This window comes from Ischnura elegans, chromosome 7 (genome assembly GCF_921293095.1).
Source record: "Ischnura elegans chromosome 7, ioIscEleg1.1, whole genome shotgun sequence".
Classification (NCBI taxonomy): Eukaryota; Metazoa; Arthropoda; class Insecta; order Odonata; family Coenagrionidae; genus Ischnura; species Ischnura elegans.
Window position 1 is genome coordinate 5,859,028 of NC_060252.1, and position 21,533 is coordinate 5,880,560.

Sequence of the window (21,533 nt, forward strand, 5' to 3'; positions counted from 1 at the left end):
ACATTTTGTTCATCTTCTTCTGTTTTCAGGACCTCAGTACGGCGGGATAAAGTCTTCGCCTGCTAATCGTGGGGACGCGTGTTCAAGACCCGCTTAAGTGTTTTTTTTGGCATTCCAGGGCCCCAAATTGACTGATGATCCCGTGACCATCATGCATCCGTCTCCATTACACTATATTTCACTCATGCATATTTCTAAACCTTGTGCACTCAGGGCCTGATCAAAATTAGCGTAGCCAAGAGTTACGTTCGGGGGGGGTGGGGGGGTCCACAACCAGGGGGGAAAATTTTTGAAAAACAGGTAACTAAGTAATGGGTTTTTAACTAATTTTAACATTTTTCATAATCGAAAAACTTCATTTTTTAAAGAAATATTTTGTAAATTCATGATTTTTCAATATTTTGTTTTCTTTTATGAAGAAAAATAATTGTGTTTGTATATTTCGGGGGGTTCGGGACCCCCTGGACCTCCCCCCCTGGCTACACCACTGGGGGGGGGGGTGCTACACCCACCTGGCTCTACACCCACCAAGCATGACCCTTCCGTCTTGATAGAGGTTGGTAAATCTCACAAAATCGGGAAAAATTCATCATGTATGACGGCATCCGAAGTGAAGTTGGGTCGTTTATTGGCTAACGTTGATGTTAATAAACGGTTAACGCTGCTAAAAAAAACACAATTAGTCTGTTGCTGTTGTTAACGTACTTTCCTACACCTCGGAAATTGATATGTACCTTTCGGCCATTTAAAAAAATCAAATAATGGGTCAAATTTAATTTTAAAAGGCCATTTGTAATGCGAAGATGTCGTTCTCTCCATGAAAAATACAATGAAATATGTATAGCAATCAAATATTTTGCCCGTGACGAGATGAAGAAGAAGACGACTATTTCGCCATTCTCGTAGTTTTCACTCTTTCGACCGTAGAAGCTAAACGTTTACTTTATTAAACAATTTTATGGTTCGTTGCTAAAGTCAACTCAACAATGAGTAATACAATTATTGACAAGACCACACCCACCTCTCTCTATACATGGCTACGACACGACCCTGTGGAGCTTCGGCAGAATTTCATACAAATTCTACCTTTTTTGCGCCGATAGTAGAGTTTTGGTGGGTGAATTTATTTTATGGATTATAATACATTAACGAAAAGTAGCAGTTTACCTCTTCATCGAAATAAAACGATTGAAATTTGAAATTGCATTATACGCATCAGTTTACGCAACAATCAAATTTAAAATTGTTTTAACGACAGCTTTTCTTTCGGTCGGTGATAATTTGTTTCGATCCACCAAGTGCGGCCCTATATTGACAAAATACGATAATTATGATTGCGCTGTGCAACCGATGAATGACGAAGACAAAATGCATACGAACAAGAGTAGGTGAATAAAGAAAGTCTTCCAATTATCCGACTAGGGGGGAACGTATGATCAAATGTATCATAAAGGAAATCATAAAAGTGCACGTGGACAAAGATATTGGCAAAAGAACGCTTCGTATGAGACATACTTATCAACATATTAAGCATCTAGAATAAATGCGTGCGTGAGAAGACTGACAGGAAAATGGAGAGGAGAGCTGCGTCAAACTCATCCCAAGATTTTTCACCAAAAATGATGATGACACCAGATTTATTAATTTACTGAAAACTATTATTAAATAAGAAACAAAATTCCATAAACAAAAATTTACCAGAGGATTAACCTCGGGAAGGCAACTAATTGCCTTAATCGGTTCCTGAGGAGCCGATGGCCTCTTCGCTCCTTAGTCGCTACATACCCCTCAAATCACCCAGCTGTTATTCCGTCTCTTCTTTCAGAACTCTATCTCTTGCTTCATCCCTAAGTTACGATTTAAAAGACTTAAAACCATTTGAAGCGGGCTTAAGAAGTGTTAAAATCAGTTGAAATACACCCGGTAAAACGCCCCATACAATCGCATTTCTACTGTTCCCATGGTTCCTATTTCGGCAGATGACTATTACAGATAGCAGCAGCAGCTGTAGTGGTTGCCGTGGTTGCTGTCGCAGACGGAAAGTAGTCAACTTCAATACCTTATTTCGAAAAATTATTTTTATATTCGTTGAGAAAAGTATTAATCTTCTGATAAATTTAAAAAATATACGAATTTATCTCATGTATCAAATTCTCTCGCTCTTGGAGAGGATAAAGGTCAATATAGAATATTGACATTCCAAGTTACACGTCGAACACATGACTATTTTTTCCGGTTTTTCTGGACTTGATACATAAACGAAATACGTGGAAAGCCGGTGTAGTTGGTTGCTGACAAGGTAAAGTTTTTTGCCTGTCACCATTCACTGGTTATCATGGGTGAGTAAACTCTGTGTTTTTGGTTAAACTTACTTTGGGATCGGTCGTAGAATTGCATTTAGCCTATTAATCCCTTGCGTGACCAAACGGCGTTAGCAACTTGCTGTTCACTATCTTTTACATGTCATTTATAACCTGCAGGTGGATTACTGAGCTATTTTAGAAGCCTTATCGGCAGTAGGGAGATGAGAATTTTGATTCTAGGATTGGACGGGGCTGGGAAAACTACTATTCTGTACAGGTTTGTGCAACTTTTTAAGTTCTATGCTTTAAGCCTTTGAATCTTGTCACGATTCAAGTACTTAAGATTGCTTAAATTTCTGCAGGTTACAGGTTGGAGAAGTGGTCACAACCATTCCTACTATAGGATTTAACGTTGAGCAAGTTACCTACAAAAACTTAAAATTTCAAGTTTGGGATCTTGGGGGTCAAACCAGCATAAGGTAATAAAGTTGTTGCTTTCACGACTGCCATTTTGCCTCAAATCTTAGTGGGGGACTAATTTTGCTTTTATTTCTCTTTAAGGCCGTACTGGAGGTGCTATTATTCAAACACTGATGCAATTATATATGTAGTGGACTCAGCAGACAAAGATCGGATAGGTATTTCAAAAGATGAACTAGTGTACATGTTGGAGGTAAGTCACTGAATTTCTTAATGTGGAAATTAGTTATTTGTTAATTTTTACCCAAAGATTGAAACGAAGTCCATCATTGGTATCCCTGTCATGGATAACTGGTGTTAAATTTGTGCCTCTTGTTTGTTGGGGAAAAGTCTTCGATGTAGGGAATTGTTTTTTTTTTTCATTTTGGCTTTCGTTCTGCCATAGTAAATTCGCATTTTAGGATTCTACGTTTAGTCGATGAAATATCACACCCGCTGTCATTGTGAAAGTGATGAATAATCTGGGAATTAAGAAGTTATTCTGAGTCATTTGGTGCAATGGTGCTACTGTGGTTCTCATTGATCCAGTTATGATTATGGCTGTAGAGAAAGTATCCTAGGTTTAGTAGCTAACCGTTAATTCACTATTTGGATGTGTTATCGTAAAATTCGGATGGAAAGGAGTGTAGTATGTCCGTGAAGGGCCAGTGCTCACTATGCTTATAGATGATTCGATTGAAAAAGCACTAATGTCTCTGAAATTAGCGTATTTGAGTGGTGACTTTTCCGATTGCTTAAGCTTATATCTTATGGACAGAGTACTTTATGAAAATAGCATTGTGTGTCTGGGCACCGTGTAATCGATCATGATGGTCGCCAATTCAGGAGTGAATTAAACTGCTCCATGTAGAATAGAAGGTGAAATGAGAAGGAGTATGTTGGTTTATGTGGTGTTGCTATCATGATTTCTGTTGCGTGTCCAGTTGTTTGTTTTGGTTGCAAGGTAATGGTGAGAGCTGGTGAATAAGTATTCATTTTTTCTGTCATAAAGACACTTTGGTACTCGATTGGGCCATCAGCTTTAGTTTTAATTAGATATCACTCCATATAAGGAAGCTCATGAATACTCATTTATAGACTAAGGTATAGAAAATAATCAAATAAGATGGAGAAATTAGTCTGTTTGTATGCATCGCTGGAATGTTATGGATTTCTGATGGACAGGTGCTAAACTGTAGTTTTATGTCGGAGCGATCGTGGATGAGTTATTTCAGCAAAAAAATGGAGGTATCTGAGGAGAATCTGTGCTTGAACCTTTCAATTATGAATGGAGGAAACACTGTTAATTCCAATTTAAAACTTCTCCTCAGACTGTGCACTTCAGCAACATTATCAAGCATTGCCTTAGGTCTCGTGTCTGCCCACTTTAAGCGTCAGTATTTGGGGAAGAGGAGGGGGTTGTGCTGTGGTGAGGCAAGGGAGGAAAGACGAGAGCTTAAGAGTGTAGGCGGAGCAGAATTTTCATGTGTGAAAACTTGATTTATTTGAATCTTATGAAATAGTTAATCGTCTGATGGAGGCACCAATTTCTCTCCCACAAGTAGGGTGCCACAACAATTTTCCCACTACTAATAAGAGTTTTAAATGTTGAGGTGGAGGTTTTATCTAAATGAAAAAAAGCTGATTGCATTTGCTCATTTTTATTTGACAATGATATTACTTTGTCTGTCGTCTTTGTTCAAATCATGGTCCCATTTGTTTATTCGTTTGATTAACTCTCTTCGATGGTTGTCTCATTCATAATGCCTCTTCCTTGCATTGTTTCCAGATCTCTAGCACCCTCTCTTTTTGTGCTGTGAATAGGACTGTTTAAGTGGTTCGCAATGTCATGTTATCTTGCCATCAGCAATAAACAAGTGGAATGCATCGTTGTCTCATAAATACTGCCTCTCAAATTGAAAGCACAGGCATGGCCACCTAACAGAAAACTAAGAAACAAAAATATGTTATGGACACGCCCACCAGAGCATTGAACGTACTAAATCCAGCAATGTAATTGCCTTAAATAGTAGTTGAAATCTTCTTCATTTTATAATACATATATCCCCTCCAACACCTTTCATCATTTCTGTCCGCCTCTAAATCCCCAAAGAATTTTCTTTTGCAATCCTTTACCCCTTTACTACTAGCCACAGGACAATGGACAAGCAGATCTCACAGACAGACAAACACCCGAGGACTCATCTGCAAGGATACAGCTCTCAAAACCAAATTCCTTCATTGAAGAGATTCTTCCCCCCCCCCCCTCTTATCATTTACCTCACCCTTCCAATAGACCTCGTGTTCAAGTAATTGACTCACGTCTGTATTCGTCACTTTATCCCAAAAACCTTTCATAAGCCTTACCCCCTTCCTCCATTCCCATCAAAACCTTTTTCTCTCACTCCTGTAGATATATAACCACACCAATAGGTACTTGCTGTCAGTCAATTAGTGAACCATGAGTATGGCACTTATTTGTTGAAACCGCCATTGGTATTTGGACTAAAGTGTGGAGTATTGCAAAGTATCGTCATTTCATAATGAATATCTTCCACAAATGTAAGTCAGAAAGAATCTCTTCAATGAAGGAATTTGGTTTTGAGAGCTGTCAGTGGCGCAGCGAGGGGGGGGGGTTTTGGGGGATAAAACCCCCCCCCCCCAGAGCTCACAGAAATTTTTAAGTTAAATCAATTTTACTTAATTGGATTAATATTACTTTTAGAAAGTGTGAGGATTAATAAAATATCCCCCAAAAGGCCGTAAAAATCACCATTTTGAACTTCTTCGCCTTGAAGGCCTTCGCACCTCCCGCTTACCCTGGGGGGTATGCAATACCCTAAGCACCCCAGTATTAGTTGCACGTGAAACTCCCCCTAGCCTTAATTCCTGGCTGCGCCCCTGAGAGCTGTATCCTTGCAGATGAGTCCTCGGGTGTTTGTCTGTCTGTGAGATCTGCTTGTCCGTTGTCCTGTGGCTAGTAGTAAGTGGGAAAAGAGGAATACATTGAGGGCTAACAGGACAACTTCACTGTAAAAACTCCAAAGAAGAGGAATATTTGTATCCATATAAACATGTACGTTATGTATTGTAAACATGTATCTGGATATTGGTCCCCTTGGGTTTGTTGTCTGTATTTGGGCTCCAATTTGTTACTCGGGTGCGGGCTGTGTTTGGAAGTTCAGTAAGTGATCACCCACAATGAGTGAATAACGGCTCACTTCCACAGGAATGGTTCATTTTCGGTTGTTTCATAGTTGTGAGCAAGTCATTTGAAGATCCAATACGTCTCCTAATGTGGTCGTTTTCATTCGTAATCACACCCTGGCCCAGGGGAAGAGGGGGCCGGATTGTGGCCTCACCCGGGCCAGGTTAAATAAAACGAAAAGTCAAGTCAAGTCCCTCCCCGAGTGTGAGTGACGTCTCTTCGTCTTCTTTTTCTATTCCTTCTCTTGATATGCAACACTCTCTCCTCCATGCTTTCCGGCACATCTTCCTTATGTCATTTTCTTTGTTGCTGCAGTTACATATTCCATTATTTTTTGGCAATCTGCTTACCTCCTCCCTCGAGGTTCGTTCAATAAAGCCATAGAATTTCTGAGAGATTGCTCCCTTAGTATCAAAAATTAATTTTTCCCAGTAAGCAGTACTCTTGACTAGTCAGCTATATCTATCTCAGAGTTACATTGTCGTTACCAATTGTAGTGAACGATTTTCACTTATGTATAAAAATGGTTGGAAGTGAGTTTATTGCAATGGTCAAACACTTGTTTCTGAAAGGATTAATGCAGAAATAAATCAAAGCTAATTTGAATGAAGTTCATGAATGATCTGCCCCTGAGTTTGCACCTATTATTCATGAAAAATTGAATGTGAAAAAAATCTCGGCAAGATGGGTGCTCCGTTTACTCAGAGTGGAGAATGAATGCAATGGTATGGTCAACTCTGAGGCTGCTTTGGTGCTTTTCAGTTGCAATCCTGAGGACTTTCTGCATCGATTCATAACTGCTGATGAAATATGGATTCCACACTATGCTACAGAGACAAAAGAAAAGTCAAAACAAGGAATTGTGGGATTGAAAGTAGGCAATGATCGTGAAAAGGGCTGGCCATGTAATGGCAACAATCTCTTGGGATGCACTTGGAATAATCCGAATCGTTTGCTTGGAAAAGGGAAAAATAATGACAGGAGTATTATGCATTGCTATTTAGTCAGTTGACGGAAGTAATCCATAAAAGCATTCTCCTTTGAAACAGAAAAAGTTCCTCTTTCTACAAGGCAATGCACTGGTGCTCACGGGTGTAGTTGCGTTCATCAAATTTGCGGAATTAAAGTTCTAACTGTGACAAAATTTGCCGTATTCATCAGATTTGGCCCCCTGTGGCTTTTTCTTATTGACCATAACATGAAGAAATGGCTTGGTGGCAAAGGGTTATGCCTAATTAGGATTCCATCGCCCTAGCAAATGCCTATTTTGAGGAGATCCTAAAGTTCTACTTTTTGGATGACGACATGTTTGGAAAAATGCTTAAGTCTCCATTCAGCTAGATAAATTTTTCTAAGTCGAAAAAATAAAACTGACTCAATGTAATTTTTTTCCTCATTTTAGAGATAAAAGCCAAAGATTGATCTGCCTGTTATGTATGAGTGCATCTCTTATTCTTAGGAACTTAAAGTATTTTGTGCTCTTTAATTTTATGCAGCCCTAAGGCTTAAGGGAAAATTTCTGTACTTTGTCATGCGGTATTCGTTTTAGTTACACATTATATTATACAAAATATTTGTTGGCAAACATTTTTTGTCTTCTCTCCTTGTAGAAACTGAGTGTTAGAAGTAATTTAGTGATAAGAATTCATTGTCATTCATGGTGTTTGATTTCCATGAAATTTAATGAAGAAGCTCGGGAGATAATTAGTTCAACTTTTATTTTTAACATAACTTTGGCTTTAACAGAGGATTGTTGTGAGCCGGGGACAACCTGCATTATGATTGACCTACAAAAAATATTTGCTATTTCAAGTTCTTTTCTGTACTCCCTGAGTAATTCCTTACTTCCCTGAGAAGAGCTTACCTTTACAGAGTCACCTGTAATTGCAGACAGAGTGCAAAAATTCCACTGGAAAAATGATTTGTCTTGATTAGGATTCCATTCTGAATTCCCAGACTTCTTGCCTTGTTCTATACCACTTAGCTACCTAGGTATCTTATTCCTGTGCACTGGGGATCCATGTTGTAAGCACCGCTAAAGACAAATGATTTTTCGAAAGTAAAATTTTGCTGAATGTAAATTTGGAATGACATGGCATGTACTTCTTTCAACAATAATAAAATGTGTTGATTATAAATTATAGTCTCATTTAAATTTATTCTCCGAGGTCAATAAGAAAAGGCTGAGTGCAGGGCTAATAATTCCTTAGCATATGTATTTATGATTCTCATGGATTTCAGTGGGATGCATTTTCCAAGCTTTAACGCCACTTAAAAATTAAGGAGTAATAATTGTATCCATTTGGTGGCTAATTCCTTAACTTGTTTTTGATGTTTGTCTGGCAGGAAGAGGAGCTGCGAGGCGCCATCCTGGTGGTACTGGCCAACAAGCAGGACTTGGAGGGGGCGCTGAGTGTGGCCGAGGTGCATCGCCACCTGGGGCTCGACGCCCTCAAGAACCGTACATTCCAGATATTCAAAACGTCTGCGACCAAGGGGGAGGGGCTCGACCAGGCCATGGACTGGCTCTCCAACTCGCTGCAGAACAAGAAGTGAGGGGGTCCCGAAGGGAATGCGTCTCAGTTGCCACGGCAACGCCATCACAATCTCCTCCCTCCCTGAATACCTGCGCGCACAAGGGCTGTGGCAGGGTAATGTGCGCAACCAGGGCAAGGTAGAGGCCCTGAACTGTTGTGGAAGTGACCATCGCGTGCTGCCGTGCGCGTTTGCCCATTCATGTAATGCGAGTGAAGTGACTAAGTTGCGCGTTGCCAGCAGTGCACTTGACCCCCTTGCGCACTCATGTGTTTTATTGTGCTTGGGTGCGTATCCAGTTCACGGATAGAGAACGCATGGACACCCTGCTTAGACATCCCCTCCCCAGTAAACAAGGGCAGCCGCAAGATGATGGGGCCATGCGCAATGCAAGAGGGTCTCCCCCCCTCCTTGCCAGTGGAAGTGGTGGGCCCAGGCTGCGCAGCGTGCGCACTTCAAACTGTGGCAAATACATTTCTATTGTTTGCTATTATTTATTAGTACATGTGGTGCAAGTTTGTAATCTAAGAAAAATTCCCAGTTAGCAATTGAGGAATTCTAGTCTGTATCTTTAACTTTGGAAGATAAACCACACATATTCTTTATATTGCCATGTAGCAATTGAACAACATGTTGAAATTATTGTTTTTGACGGTCTCATTGAACAAACACACTCCAATGGCAGCCACATGTATCTCATTGGGCACTAATGATTTGAAATCTCATGTCAGAATTCACTAAAGATTGATTGTCCCATTGGCCTTCTTACCATACAGAACTATAAACTTCTAAATATAATTTTGAAAACTGTGTGTCATGGAATAAATTTATTTACTTGAATAAGTCTTTCAACTAGCAGTTTTTACAAACATTTGACAATATAGCTAGCTGTACAATTAAAAAAAATACTGGAAATATTTAAAAGTATCACAATTGAGTACCCCTTTTCGAGAACTAATGCAACCCACGTACTGGCCTCAAAGGTTGTGTCCTCCCTCAATCCGCTGATCAATCACAATGCAAACAAAATCTCCGCTACCAGCCAGGGTCACCGAAGCGTTGGATGACAGTGTCTTGGGATGCCAGATCCATTTGTACTTTCTTGCGCATGTAAAATATTGGGCAGTCTCGACTGTAAAAGGCAATAAAATATAAATTTTACACCATCCTTAGCTCTTCAGCAAATAAGGCTGAGAAAGCAAAATTACAGACAAAATCATTGGTGCAGCTGGCCAAGAGCATTTTAATTATGTAGTTATTATGGAGATGGTAGTACAAAGAGAAACCACAGTACATCATGGATCTAAAACATTAGAATGCATATACCGCAGACTACCATTTATCCGGGTTGTGGATTATTCATGCATGATTGTCACTCTCGCTCAATTTTTTCTGCGATCTTTATAAAAAAACAAAATCAGATGCAAAATCATGGGAATCACTGCATTAATGCGTGGATACACCGGGCTTATTATTTCCGTTAGAATCCCCCTTCGTAAAACGGAAGTGATGGTGTGCTAGTGCATTCCTGAAGCATTTGTGCAAACCACTTTACTGTATCCGTGATCACACAGCCACAGATGTGTGGTTTTCGAAACCAGGCCTTACATGGAGCATTAATAATACAAGTACAAACATGTTATCGCCGCTAAAAAGATAGCGAAATGGTGAAGAAAGCTCTCACTGAGTCCGGGAAGTACTCTTAAATAACAGAATAACTGCATAAATAATGATATATTGTTTGTTTTAGGTAAATTAATAACATTGCAAGACATTAAAGTGAAAGTTTGGGTCATTTGTGTTTTCCGATTATTAGTGCCGTCTCTCCCCCTCATTAGCCCATTACGAAAAACGGGAGTGTACTGTAATTTGAATGAAAGGCCTTGATTTGAAAAAAATTGATCTTTAGGTATTAAATGGTAATTGGGCAGTTTCCGACTTTTGGTAATCTTTCACAAAAGCTTACACATACATACATATCTGATGCAGCTGATTTATGAAATAGCTATTTTTTTTAGATCATTAAACAGTGAAAATTTCAATTGAATGATACGTGAAAGGCAATCTACTGCATCCCATTTTATCCCATGTCAACTGTAGCAAGGGAGGAATTGAGTATCTACAAAATAACATTGGGCGGAGTCGGAGAGAGTGAGAGCTCAGACCTTTCTCAGTCAGCATGGGAGCAGACGTAGCATATTCTCAGTCTTCCAAAAAGGATGGTACATACATATGTAGTGGCCTTTGAATCATCTAGCAACATAAAATCAGCCACCTAGAACAAACAGTTGTGCTCCCATTAATCACTGACAAGGGCTCAGGCAAGTATCAGCTCAAAAGACCCCTCCGAGAAATGACTGAGCCACTATAGGCGGTCACGCTCGAGGAAATTCCACAGCTGTTGTGGTAATTCTTTTGACCCCTCTTAATCACTTGTCCCCTCCAAAGTAAGAGCCAAGCTTCTCCTCCCCACTTGCTTGCTTACCATTTTTCGATTTCTTCATATTTACCCCATTTATACATAGAAAACCAAGCATGATATTTTTGAAATGTTCTTTTTTGTGGTTCTCTGCAGGCAACTGCATTATTCTTTCTAATTATCCCTCAGATGACTCACAAGTGATTTCAATTTCATAGATATGTACCAGGTCAAATTTTTCGGCAGCAATGCAAAACCCTCCAATTGGTGCAACACCAGCAGTAAGAGTTTCGAAGGTCAGATTTCACACATTTTGATCACGTGGCCATCTACCTTTGCCATGAAAATCATAGCTTTTGGATTGCCCTAGTAGAGTGATGATTCATATCGTCATCAAATTACCTCACACAGTTGTACATTTTATTGTGTTAATTCTCATCTTGAACCTTGCCGAGCTTCAGAAACAGCAGATGCAATAACAAACCCTCAAGCAGAAGAAGAGGACCAACAACAAGATGGAATAGGGTAGTTTCCTTCATCAAAGAAAACCAAAGGCATTGTTAGCGATTCGTTATCCACCATTAGTATATTCATAATATACAAATTATTTGGTTTTAGCATTCCCAGTTTAGACGAATGGCAATGGTCAATTTTAATTGCATTTCAAAAAGGCCAGATTGGCACCCATGCGATGCCACTCCACGTGACGTCACAGGGACCTAGTTTCTATACGAGTAGATAGGAGTTTTACATTGTCTGAGATTACCAATGCATGCATGAGGCACAGAGCTCAGGGAAACATGCCTTAATAATCACCTATTAAAACTGGCTAATGTCGGAAAGTTTTCTTCGTTTGATAAGGTATTAATAATCCTTATTTAAGCCAAGTGCTACCAGCTAGCAGGGTACTCTGCTACCTGCTAGCATCCTGCGTCTAATCAGCACTCAAAGCCTCGCCCCAAGGTCACCTCACTTGCGGCAGCGGGAACCAGAACGACGTCACACGGAGTTTTCCCGGCATTCATACTTAGCTGTCGCGTTTTCGTGCGCTTGAAAATTTTCACTTTTCATTTAATCGCGAAAAATTGACATCGTCATTCAAAAATCTAAAAGCGTGAAATATATACTCTAGGATTAATAATCTTTCAATTTAGGCAACAAAAAAATTACCTTATCTTCTAAGATATGGTATACACCTGCCTAAATACGTGGAAGACAGAGTGACATCCTTATTCCTTGCAGCAGGAAAAGATTTCCCAGATGTGGGAATCAAACCACAGACCTTAGGGTTTTGGGGCCAATGCTCCAAATGACCACAATGCAATTCAAAGCGTCTCAATTGCCATGATAGGTGAAAAATGAAAAAGCAGGATCAATTTCCACAATTTTTAAATTTAATAGTACTACCGGTTTTGCTTTTCAGCATCATCAAATAGCAAGTGCGCCACTTGATATTTTTGTACCTGATGATGCTGAAAAGCAAAACCGGTGGTACTATTAAATTAAAAAATGTGGAAATTGATCCTGCTTTTTCATTTTTCATTACGTCACGTTTCCACTCAATCTCGCCTGAAACCTCAGATTATAGCCATGATAGGTAATTACGAAATGGGATAATGTATGCCAGCACAGTGGCCCGGAAAGGCAGCAGTCCTTGGCTTGATTTCTTGTTCTTTTTCGCCTTGGCAATCAATCTAAATGTGTACTTGTGGTGTTACAAAGAAAGACTCTGAAGAGATTACATATTTTCAACATCCCTGAAATTGACAGGAAATTTTAAGCACTAAGCATAAATACAAAAAATACCATGGTGATTCACAGTATGGATGCCATGGTTGTCTTTTTTTCCAATAGGCCCACGTTACCTTGTGCAAAGAACCTCTTCATGCAGACTTCCCTGGCAACGCTGGCACTGAGTCCACAGCCGAGAGAAGCGCTCCTCCAGCGCTTGCATGCGCTCCAGTTCTGTCATGTAGATCTCAGCCTTGCGTGCAGTACAATGCACGCAAACTGGCCCCACGTGCTGTGCTGGGAGTACGGCCTTACAGCCAAGACAAGTCTCCCGACGCTGTGTGAACGCAGACAACGCACCCACCTTAGAAGTGACCACTGCCTTGGTGCGAGTGTGCTCACCACCTGTGGATTCAAGGAGTTTGCGCTCACATCCAAAAAATAGTCAAGATGCATTACGTGACATCAACTCAAATATAGGACTTAATTGTTTGCAGGCAAAGTTCTAACTTGGTATTTGAGCTTTGGGCACACTCAAGGGGGGGTTTCAGCCTCACTTCTCAAAATTTTTGTGTCCCCTTAGGTTGCCTGCCAGCTATGCATCTGCTAAAGAGACTGGTCAACCATCTATGCTCTGACACTCCACTTTTCACACATCATTTCATCAAGTCTGCCATGTAGCAATGACTCTTAGAAGAACCATCTATTATTGTAGCTCTAAATATGAAAGTTTTTTTAAAAAAATCAGGTGAGTTGCAATACCAAATGCCATTGGAGACCAACCCATTATAACTACGTGGTTTCTATAAAAAGCAGCAATGATAATAAACTTCAGCATTTTAAAACAAAATATATATATGTAATATATTTATGGCTTTTGATGTGTGCAAAATTACTATTACACCCATGTCTCGTATAGCGCAAGGGATGCGTTCCTTGGGGTCTTTGCGCTATACGAATTTGCGTTATACGAGAGCGTTTTAACATAGGGAAGATAGGGATGCGTTCCTGGTAGCATAGGTCTTTGGTATTGAATTTCCTCTAAAACATCTATATTCCCATAAAAAGCCTTAGAAAACATTATTTCTATTAATATTTATAGTTTAAAACATCTTTAAAGATAGTATTCACGCATTCAAAGACTTTTATTCACGTTAAAAAAAATTCTTACGTGCTTTCGAAATTCCATCCTGTCGTGCGGGTGGGCTAACATCTGCTATCTCAGGGGATCGTAATGCGTTGCCGGCAGTTGACGATTTTTCAAACTAGTCTAAAAATAACTGTTGTGTCACCCAGGCCCTTTTGTAGCTCATCGAAATGACAGGAAAATGCTACTTTAAATGCCATTTCATAGCTAGCGGAGTTTATGAATGATAAATCATTTTAATTTGAAGTCCTCCGAGTCATTAGCAGCTACGTGAAACAGTCTTTAAATGCCTTGAAACCTGACCCAGGTTTTCCTTCCCTGAAAATGAATGAACGAGAATGCATTCTTTTCCAAAAGAATATCGTCTCGTCAACACTAGATCTAGTTGAGGGGGAAAGGAGCCACTTTCAATAACAGCTTGGAGTTCATCAGAAAATGTTGTGGTGGCTGCGCTATCAACACTTGCAGATTCACCTGATATCGCCGCACTGAAAATACCTGCTTGCCGTTTAAATTCTGGAACCAACCGCTTTCACTAAATGTCTCGGAGCGATTACCACTCTCGTCTTTTTGTACTGAACTTTCCGTATGTGTAGACCGCGTGGTTGAAGTTGGTGCGGCTGAGGTCACTGATATTTTAGCTTCGTCTTTATTCAGAATAAGGCATCGTGAGTTTAAACTTCCACGCAATATCGCTTTGACGCTCTCCATTTTCAAAGCAATTGACCTCTCTCAAGTCCTCATCTAGGTTTATGGTTTTTCTTGATAAATTCTTGATTTTTCTACACGCATTCCTATTTTTTGCCATATTCTCTTGGTTTTTACTCTGTATGGCTCTATCTAAATCACCTTCTTCTGCTGAACTGTATTCCTGAGACGCAGAAGGCCTATGACTGCGGGGAGGGAACGAAGCCATTGTGTTTGAGACTCTATAGCGGACCCTTTTATGTGTTGATGCTATTCATGCGCAACTCGGCCACCGCTCCATTTCTCCCCCGTGAATACCGATGACCTTGAAGGCTTTAGCGTAGACTCTCTACCTGGAAGTCAATCGCCCGGTAACCTACGACGGGTAAAATACGTCTCAAACCGTATTGCTGAAAAAAAACTCATTTCCACTAGCCCCACGCTTAATTAACGATCTAAATTATTTATTATCATTCTGTTAAGGAGACGAGATAAATCTTCGGTAGGCCGGCTATCTGGACCCAATGACGAGTAATACTTTTGGCAATTGCACAGCAATGAATTTCGATTAATATATAAATAAAAAAGAAGATTTGAGGCAAGAAATAATATTAATATGCGTAAATTGATAGAAATTACGTGTGTACTTAGCGCAAGTTCACGTTTTATCACGAGAGCGTTTAAAATTTTTGATTAGGCTACACTGCGTTGCATTGTTTCCCCGAGGAACGAATTTGCGCTATATCGAAATTGCGCTAATCGAAATTGCGCTATACGAGACATGGGTGTATAGGCAATGTGCGTGCCATCAACAGCAAATTTCTGGCAATGTGCCGGCTAACGGAATTCTGCTTTGCCACCGGTTCCATCACAATTTCCCCTTGGCTGCCATTGACCATTGGTCAGGGTGAATGGTTAGCTAATAGGCATTAGCAGAGTATTTATTGCAAATATGGTTAATATACACTCTACAAACACCAAGAAACAAACCACGCTGATGAGATCTATTCAAGAGTGGGGGTTTAACAATGGTGGAAACCATCAGAGATGCAGAATACAAAAAAAAGAAAAGCTCTAGGAAAAGGATGTGGGCATAAGATTACATTAAGTTCAAAAAGTTTCAATCCAAATGAATCCGTTTCTGCAAATAAACTATGTAACTATCTTGGGTCCCAATCCTCATCGTTTATCCTAAATGCCATAGTTAAGTGAATAAAAATATTACCAGATGAGATATCCATTCATATAACATCATTGGCATTGTAACAAAGGTATGCAATTCACTGCGTGTATATCCTAAAGATAATGCACTAATAAAAGGTTAAAAAAGATTATTATTTCACCAATTCCTTAAAATTGAAGTTAATCATGGCAAACTGCAGGCAAAATATTTTAATTTTTTGCCAAATAAATGTTTAATTGAACAATGAACATCCTGGTGTAATTGGTTTTTCTGTGCCACTTTTCTTTATTTACCTTTTTACATCCTAAATTGAATGCACTTAATTTCTGTACCGACAGTGCAGATAAGTACTATGTAATATGTACTATAGTTCCCTTGACAAATGCTAGGATAAGGATCTCCAGGGGAAAGAAAACCACACACCCCAGAAAGCTAAGCCAAAGAACCTTCCACCAGGGCGCAGCACATGTGTGCAAAATGTGCACATGTGATGTGTACTTACGTAGGAGGATCGACTCTGCCTTGTTGTCTCCGAGGATGGGAGCGAATATTCGAAGCAGTGGTTTCGACAGCTGATTCTCGAGATAGTAGTTTGAGTCGATGGGTATGTTGTTCTCCAGCACATATATGGGATCCTGAAAAGCAAAACAAATATCATGACCACTTAGGCTGTCCCACATCTCTTGGATATTACAACTTTTTATTCCCGTTCTTTCACTAGTTCTCCAACATTTGAACAACAGTGCAGCCTTTTTAACCACAGCCGACATTTCACATAACCACCACAAAAAGTCATTATGATTAAAAACTTTTGGGCTATGTCGCCGCGTCAATTCTTGGGTGGCCCCAACGTTTCCCGACCGATGCTAGTCGCTTTTTCAAGGGATTCTGAAGAGATGGGAATTAAAGATCTTTTATATAGGTATCTGCGTCAGGTGGTGGGGGGAGGGGAGCCGGAGGTTGGGGGAGTGGGTTGCTGCTTGTTTTTTCTTATTACGGGTTGCCAAGTACGGCTAATTTTAATGCCGGTGTCTCTGTTTTAATTATTCTTATCTTCTTTGGATATTTCAATGGCTTCTCCGACGAGTCTCTGTTTAAAACCTTTAACTTTGGCGAGGATTTTGACTTCCTTGAGGACGATGATGTGGCCAAGCGCTGCGTATTGGGCTACCGCAGACTTTGTTGATTGCCAAGAATTGACTAGGCGACATAGCCCAAAAGTTTTTAATCATAATGACGAGCACCCACGAAAGTTTTAACGAAGAATTACACCACAAAAAGTGTTTCCCTCATTGATATTCCAAACTATGTATGTGCAGAGCTTATATTTAATACCTGGATCAATTAAAGAAATACCTAAATCGCCTATGCTATCATTTTACCAGCAGGTGGATTATTCAAATACAGGCTGATTCACTATTTTTCTCCTTTGCTTTTATTGAATACATAAAATGCAAAATTACATTGGAGCAGCAGATGCATTTCTTAATGAGTTTCATGTATTATAATGGGCAACTGGGGGTGAGATTACTAATAATGAAAATTTCCTGACTTAACCCTTTTGCTGCTTCAATAGATTTTTCATCGGTTCCATTATTTTGCCTATTATCCAGAAAAAAATGAATTGAATCATTCATTTGACGTCGCTGAATGTCGCCGCACAAATGGACGTAGTTCCGCTAGAATTTCGAGCAGATGACAGCACCTATGACCGAAGGGAGGGTTTTTCGAAAACGTAGATATTTACCTGCATGTCGTGTTGAAAGGAAAAGTTTTTTGAAAGTCGTAGAATATCCCCGCATGTCACAGGCAATAACCATAATGTTTTTTGCGGGTATTCCCGCTTGTAGCAGCGAAAGGGTTAAGAGGTAGACAAAATCAGTCGCTGGCCAACTCAACAATAGTGGCGTATTTATCGTTGACTTAGGGCTCTCCCAATCCCTGGTAAGCAACACCCTAGAGGCCAGCCCATCCTCAAGCATAAATCCTCAATTTGCAAGGTTGCCCAGGAAAAGAAAAATGCTCAGAAAGTTCACAAACCTGTGGCTTAGGGCTGTATTCCAGCATGTAACTCAAGTCTTGATCGTGACTCAATGGCCACGTTGCTATTACGAGACCTCGCTCAAGTCCCAAGTACTGACCAGACTACGGTCCCAACTCAAATTGAGTCACCAAGTTCCAAGTTGTACACCACCATCACCTCACGTTTTTCAAATGACATCCCTCATAAAAATATGTACTTCCACGCATGACTAACACTTTTTGATGAGCAGGAGATCATGAGGTACAAGAGTTAAGATGGACGAATGCTTTTACCACCGAATATTACCACAATTACACAGGTGCAAGTGAGTTGGGTTGAAGTCAAATTAAGGATCACGTACATCTGTTTTTCATTAGTTTCACTCTCCTTCCACGTTCTCCTCAATCTTTATGATAAATTACATCAGATACAAAAACACCAAATTAGAATTACCTTTGTAAACATAATTATTTTCTTTACTTGCTGACAAGGAATGTTTCAAGTTTACTTGGATGTCCACTCAATTATGTATAGACGATGAGCAACAGAAAAAAATGCCACTTGATCAATCCGAGAAGATTTCTTCAATGGACACCCAATGGCCAATGAAGAAAATTTTACTGACAATCTTAAAATGTATTAGTCACATTGCAAATGTGCATTTATTGCCACGGCCTCTCATGCAGTTGAATACAGCCCTAGGGAGCTGAATTTTATGTTGCGGTCAGGCATATTTACGTCGCGATTAGTCTAGGTCAAACATGGAGTAAGGGAATAGTGGAAATGGAATCATTGACAAAGGGAGTAGGGATGGTGCAGTTATGGCTAGGTGTTCGCCTGCATGGAGCGTTTGCAGGAGTGCATGGAGCAGTGGGAATATAGGTACGATGTTACAATGATATTATCACCACTAAAAAGATCAGCAGTCCGGTGAAGAAAGCTCTCAATGAGTCCTTGACACAATTTAAACAACAGACTATGAGCATAAATAATAATATATTTATTTTTTGACTCAACATAGCATTGCTGAGTGATCTTTTCCTTTTTCCCCATAACTTCCATTGCAACAGCAAAGGGTTGGGCCTGTTCGGACTCACCTCCGCCTTCATGTACGCGGGCGTTCCCTTGGCAGCAGCAATCAACACATACGGCACTCGATCACCCAGCTTGGGTGCTGCGGCTGGGTCTCTCTTGCGCATCTTGTTGGCCAGCTCTACGTGGGCCTGCTTTGCGGCATAATCTTGCTTTGCCAATTCCTTCGTCACCACCAGCTGTGAGATGTCGATCCTGTTGCACAGGAGGTCGGAAATCACCTGTTTGGCATATGCCACGGCACCCTCGGGATCCCTAGTTGGGAAAAAATAAACAATTTGAGGGCTCCAATCATAGTTAACATGCACAGGTAGTCCACAGGTTATGTTTGTGAGTCAGATTTGCACGTAACGGAGATAAGAAATGCAGAAATTTAATTCTTTCATGGGTTAAAGTTTTTTGGAATTCATTATCATCATTAGGAATATATCCTAGAAATGATTTGTAGGCAGTTGAGCACAAGACATTGAAAGAGGTTGCTACATTGGAGGTTAGCTGTTCTGGAAAGTGAAACGTTCAGTTCCCAAGGCGTAGTTTGACACAGCTAATTGAAAATTCTAAGACATCACACAAAAAAAGACATTTATGTATATTTTGGAGAATGGACTTCCTCCATTTGCAAATGCAAACCAGCATTCAATTATTCTTTGATGCTATTGCATAAAATAACAATTAAAATGTTCGATTTAGGCACTTAAGGCATATATAAATACGAAATACCAAAAATATACACGTGTGGATGAGGTTTATGCGGCAGGAACGGCATTTCGATCAGCATATGTGCAATCCAAATGTTCGCTTTTGATTACTAAAATGTAGCGATAACTCACCCGAGCTTTGGAGCAGATTATGTGAATGTCAACATTAGTTCGATTACTTTTACTTTGTTGCCTTGGATCACTACAAATGATTTATCATGGAATTTCCTAACTTAAATAGTACGTGCCCTGGTGTGTGACTCCACAAAGGTACATTACTGTCTACTCGATTGTTATTTCCTTGAATAACTTGGAAAAGAGAGTGATTCCATGGTTGATGACAGAAAAACCAATTGCCGTACCGAGAGATGTTTTTGTTCATAGGAATACAAATGACTTTGCAAATGAATTTGAGGTGGGAACGATCTGCTCTTTGCACAGTGGCTAATATGTAACAGCAAAATCCAAAGAGCATTTGTTTTCCACTGCAAGACATTACCTCTCGATGAGCAGCTTCTGAAGGCACGTGTTCATCATGTTGGCCACCAGGGGGCAGTTGTCACGCCTAACCGTTTCGATCCCTTTGCAATCCATTTTGTCGTATTTGTCTGGACGAGTGAAGTACAGTCCTGCATACCTCTTCTTGTTTATGAGGAGGTAAGGAAAGTAAACCTGAGAACAAACGAAAAATAATCATCATCAATGTTAAATGGCAAAAGTAGCTTTCAATGCAAATTCTCACTCAGTGTGATTAATTAGATAATAATAATAATAATAATAATAAGATATTCATTGGTACCACGAGATATGTAATACATATATAGGACCCGTCAAGAATATAAATAAAAGAAAAAAAAATATATACACATTTACAAAACACAAGAGATTCACAATTGGCTAAAAAAAAAGCACACACAAAAAAATGTATACATTCAGGAATTTAGATATTCATCAACAGAATAGAAAATATTACCTAAAAGGTACTGCTTCAATTTGGTTCTAAACTTGCTTGGTACTTTCTCATCTTTCAGAGCAGTTGGTAGTTTATTGTAAATCCTGCAACTCATAGTGGCAGGGCCAGTATTAAATATTGAGAGATTGTGATGTATGACCGCAAAATTATCTCGGCTTCTCGTACCGTAATCATGAATGTCGAGATTTTTGATAAGTGTCAGCTTGGATTTGTTATCTCTTATTAACATTACGGCACAAAAGATATATACGCAAGGAAGAGGAAGAATTTGAAGTTTTTTAAATAAATTACGACAGCTATCTCTTTTTCTGGCTTTGCAGATGATCCTAACAGCCCATTTTTGTAATTTGAAAACACAGAGGGCTTTAGGGGAGAGACCCCAAGCCAATATGCCATACCTCAGAATACTGTGAATATGAGCATAATAAATTGTCATAGCAGTTGGAATACTGGTTAATTGAATCATTCGTTTAATTATGTAGCATCCAGAGGCAATTGAGGAGGAAATATGGTTTATATGGGAATCCCAGGTGAGGTTTTCATTAATAATGAGCCCCAAAAACTCAGTATCATTGGCTCGTTGAAGACTGCAGTCAGAAAACTTGATGTAGAGACTATAATCAATTTTTTTTGCAAAGGATGGAAAAAAACATAAGCAGACTTGGCTTTATTTAAGGTAACTTTGTTGGAGGAGCACCAAGTTTCCATATCATTAACAGCATTTTGAGCAGTGACTGCTACATTTCCATCATGTTTAATTAGATGGTTTGTATCATCCGCACACATGAAAATACTTCCATTCAAAGATGAAGGCAGATCGTTTATGTACAGCAAAAAAAGTGGGGGCCCAATAATGGAGCCTTGAGGAACACCCTTAGTCACTTGTTGATATGATGATGTATGTTTAGCCATATTGTCATTTGTAACTGTTACTGCTTGGAATCTATTTGAAAGAAAAGATCTGATCAGGTTGTTAAAAATGCCCTGAATTCCGTAAAAGTGAATTTTTTTCAGAAGAATCTCTCAGTCAACTGAGTCAAAAGTCCTAGTAAACAAATTTCATGATGACTTCATG

At 39.6% G+C, this 21,533-nt stretch overlaps 2 protein-coding genes across 2 annotated transcripts in view; one reads left to right on the forward strand and one right to left on the reverse strand.

Annotated features, from left to right (window-relative positions):
* The first annotated feature begins 1,997 nt into the window (after positions 1-1,997).
* LOC124161928 (ADP-ribosylation factor-like protein 1) lies at positions 1,998-9,315 on the forward strand. Its single transcript, XM_046538194.1, has 5 exons — positions 1,998-2,339; positions 2,481-2,580; positions 2,666-2,782; positions 2,865-2,976; positions 8,317-9,315. Exons 1-5 carry the CDS (start codon positions 2,336-2,338, stop codon positions 8,524-8,526), a joined length of 543 nt encoding a protein of 180 aa, XP_046394150.1. The 5' UTR covers positions 1,998-2,335; the 3' UTR covers positions 8,527-9,315.
* Positions 9,316-9,317: 2 nt separating this feature from the next.
* The window catches only part of LOC124161927 (DNA polymerase delta catalytic subunit), a 34,324-nt gene continuing 22,108 nt past the window's right edge, over positions 9,318-21,533 (reverse strand). Inside the window, exons 16-20 of the mRNA XM_046538193.1 lie at positions 19,985-20,157; positions 18,793-19,042; positions 16,175-16,307; positions 12,790-13,060; positions 9,318-9,637 (exon numbers count right to left, since the gene is read on the reverse strand). Of these exons, the coding sequence (XP_046394149.1) occupies positions 9,541-9,637; positions 12,790-13,060; positions 16,175-16,307; positions 18,793-19,042; positions 19,985-20,157 (924 nt within the window). The 3' untranslated portion in view covers positions 9,318-9,540. The remainder of the gene's footprint in view (positions 9,638-12,789; positions 13,061-16,174; positions 16,308-18,792; positions 19,043-19,984; positions 20,158-21,533) is intronic.

Bases quoted from the DNA above. Each gene is read 5' to 3' on its own strand.
- LOC124161928 (XM_046538194.1), top strand. The intron at 2,581-2,665 runs GTTTGTGCAACT...AAATTTCTGCAG, and splicing joins AAAACTACTATTCTGTACAG to GTTACAGGTTGGAGAAGTGG. The intron at 2,977-8,316 runs GTAAGTCACTGA...TTTGTCTGGCAG, and splicing joins AACTAGTGTACATGTTGGAG to GAAGAGGAGCTGCGAGGCGC.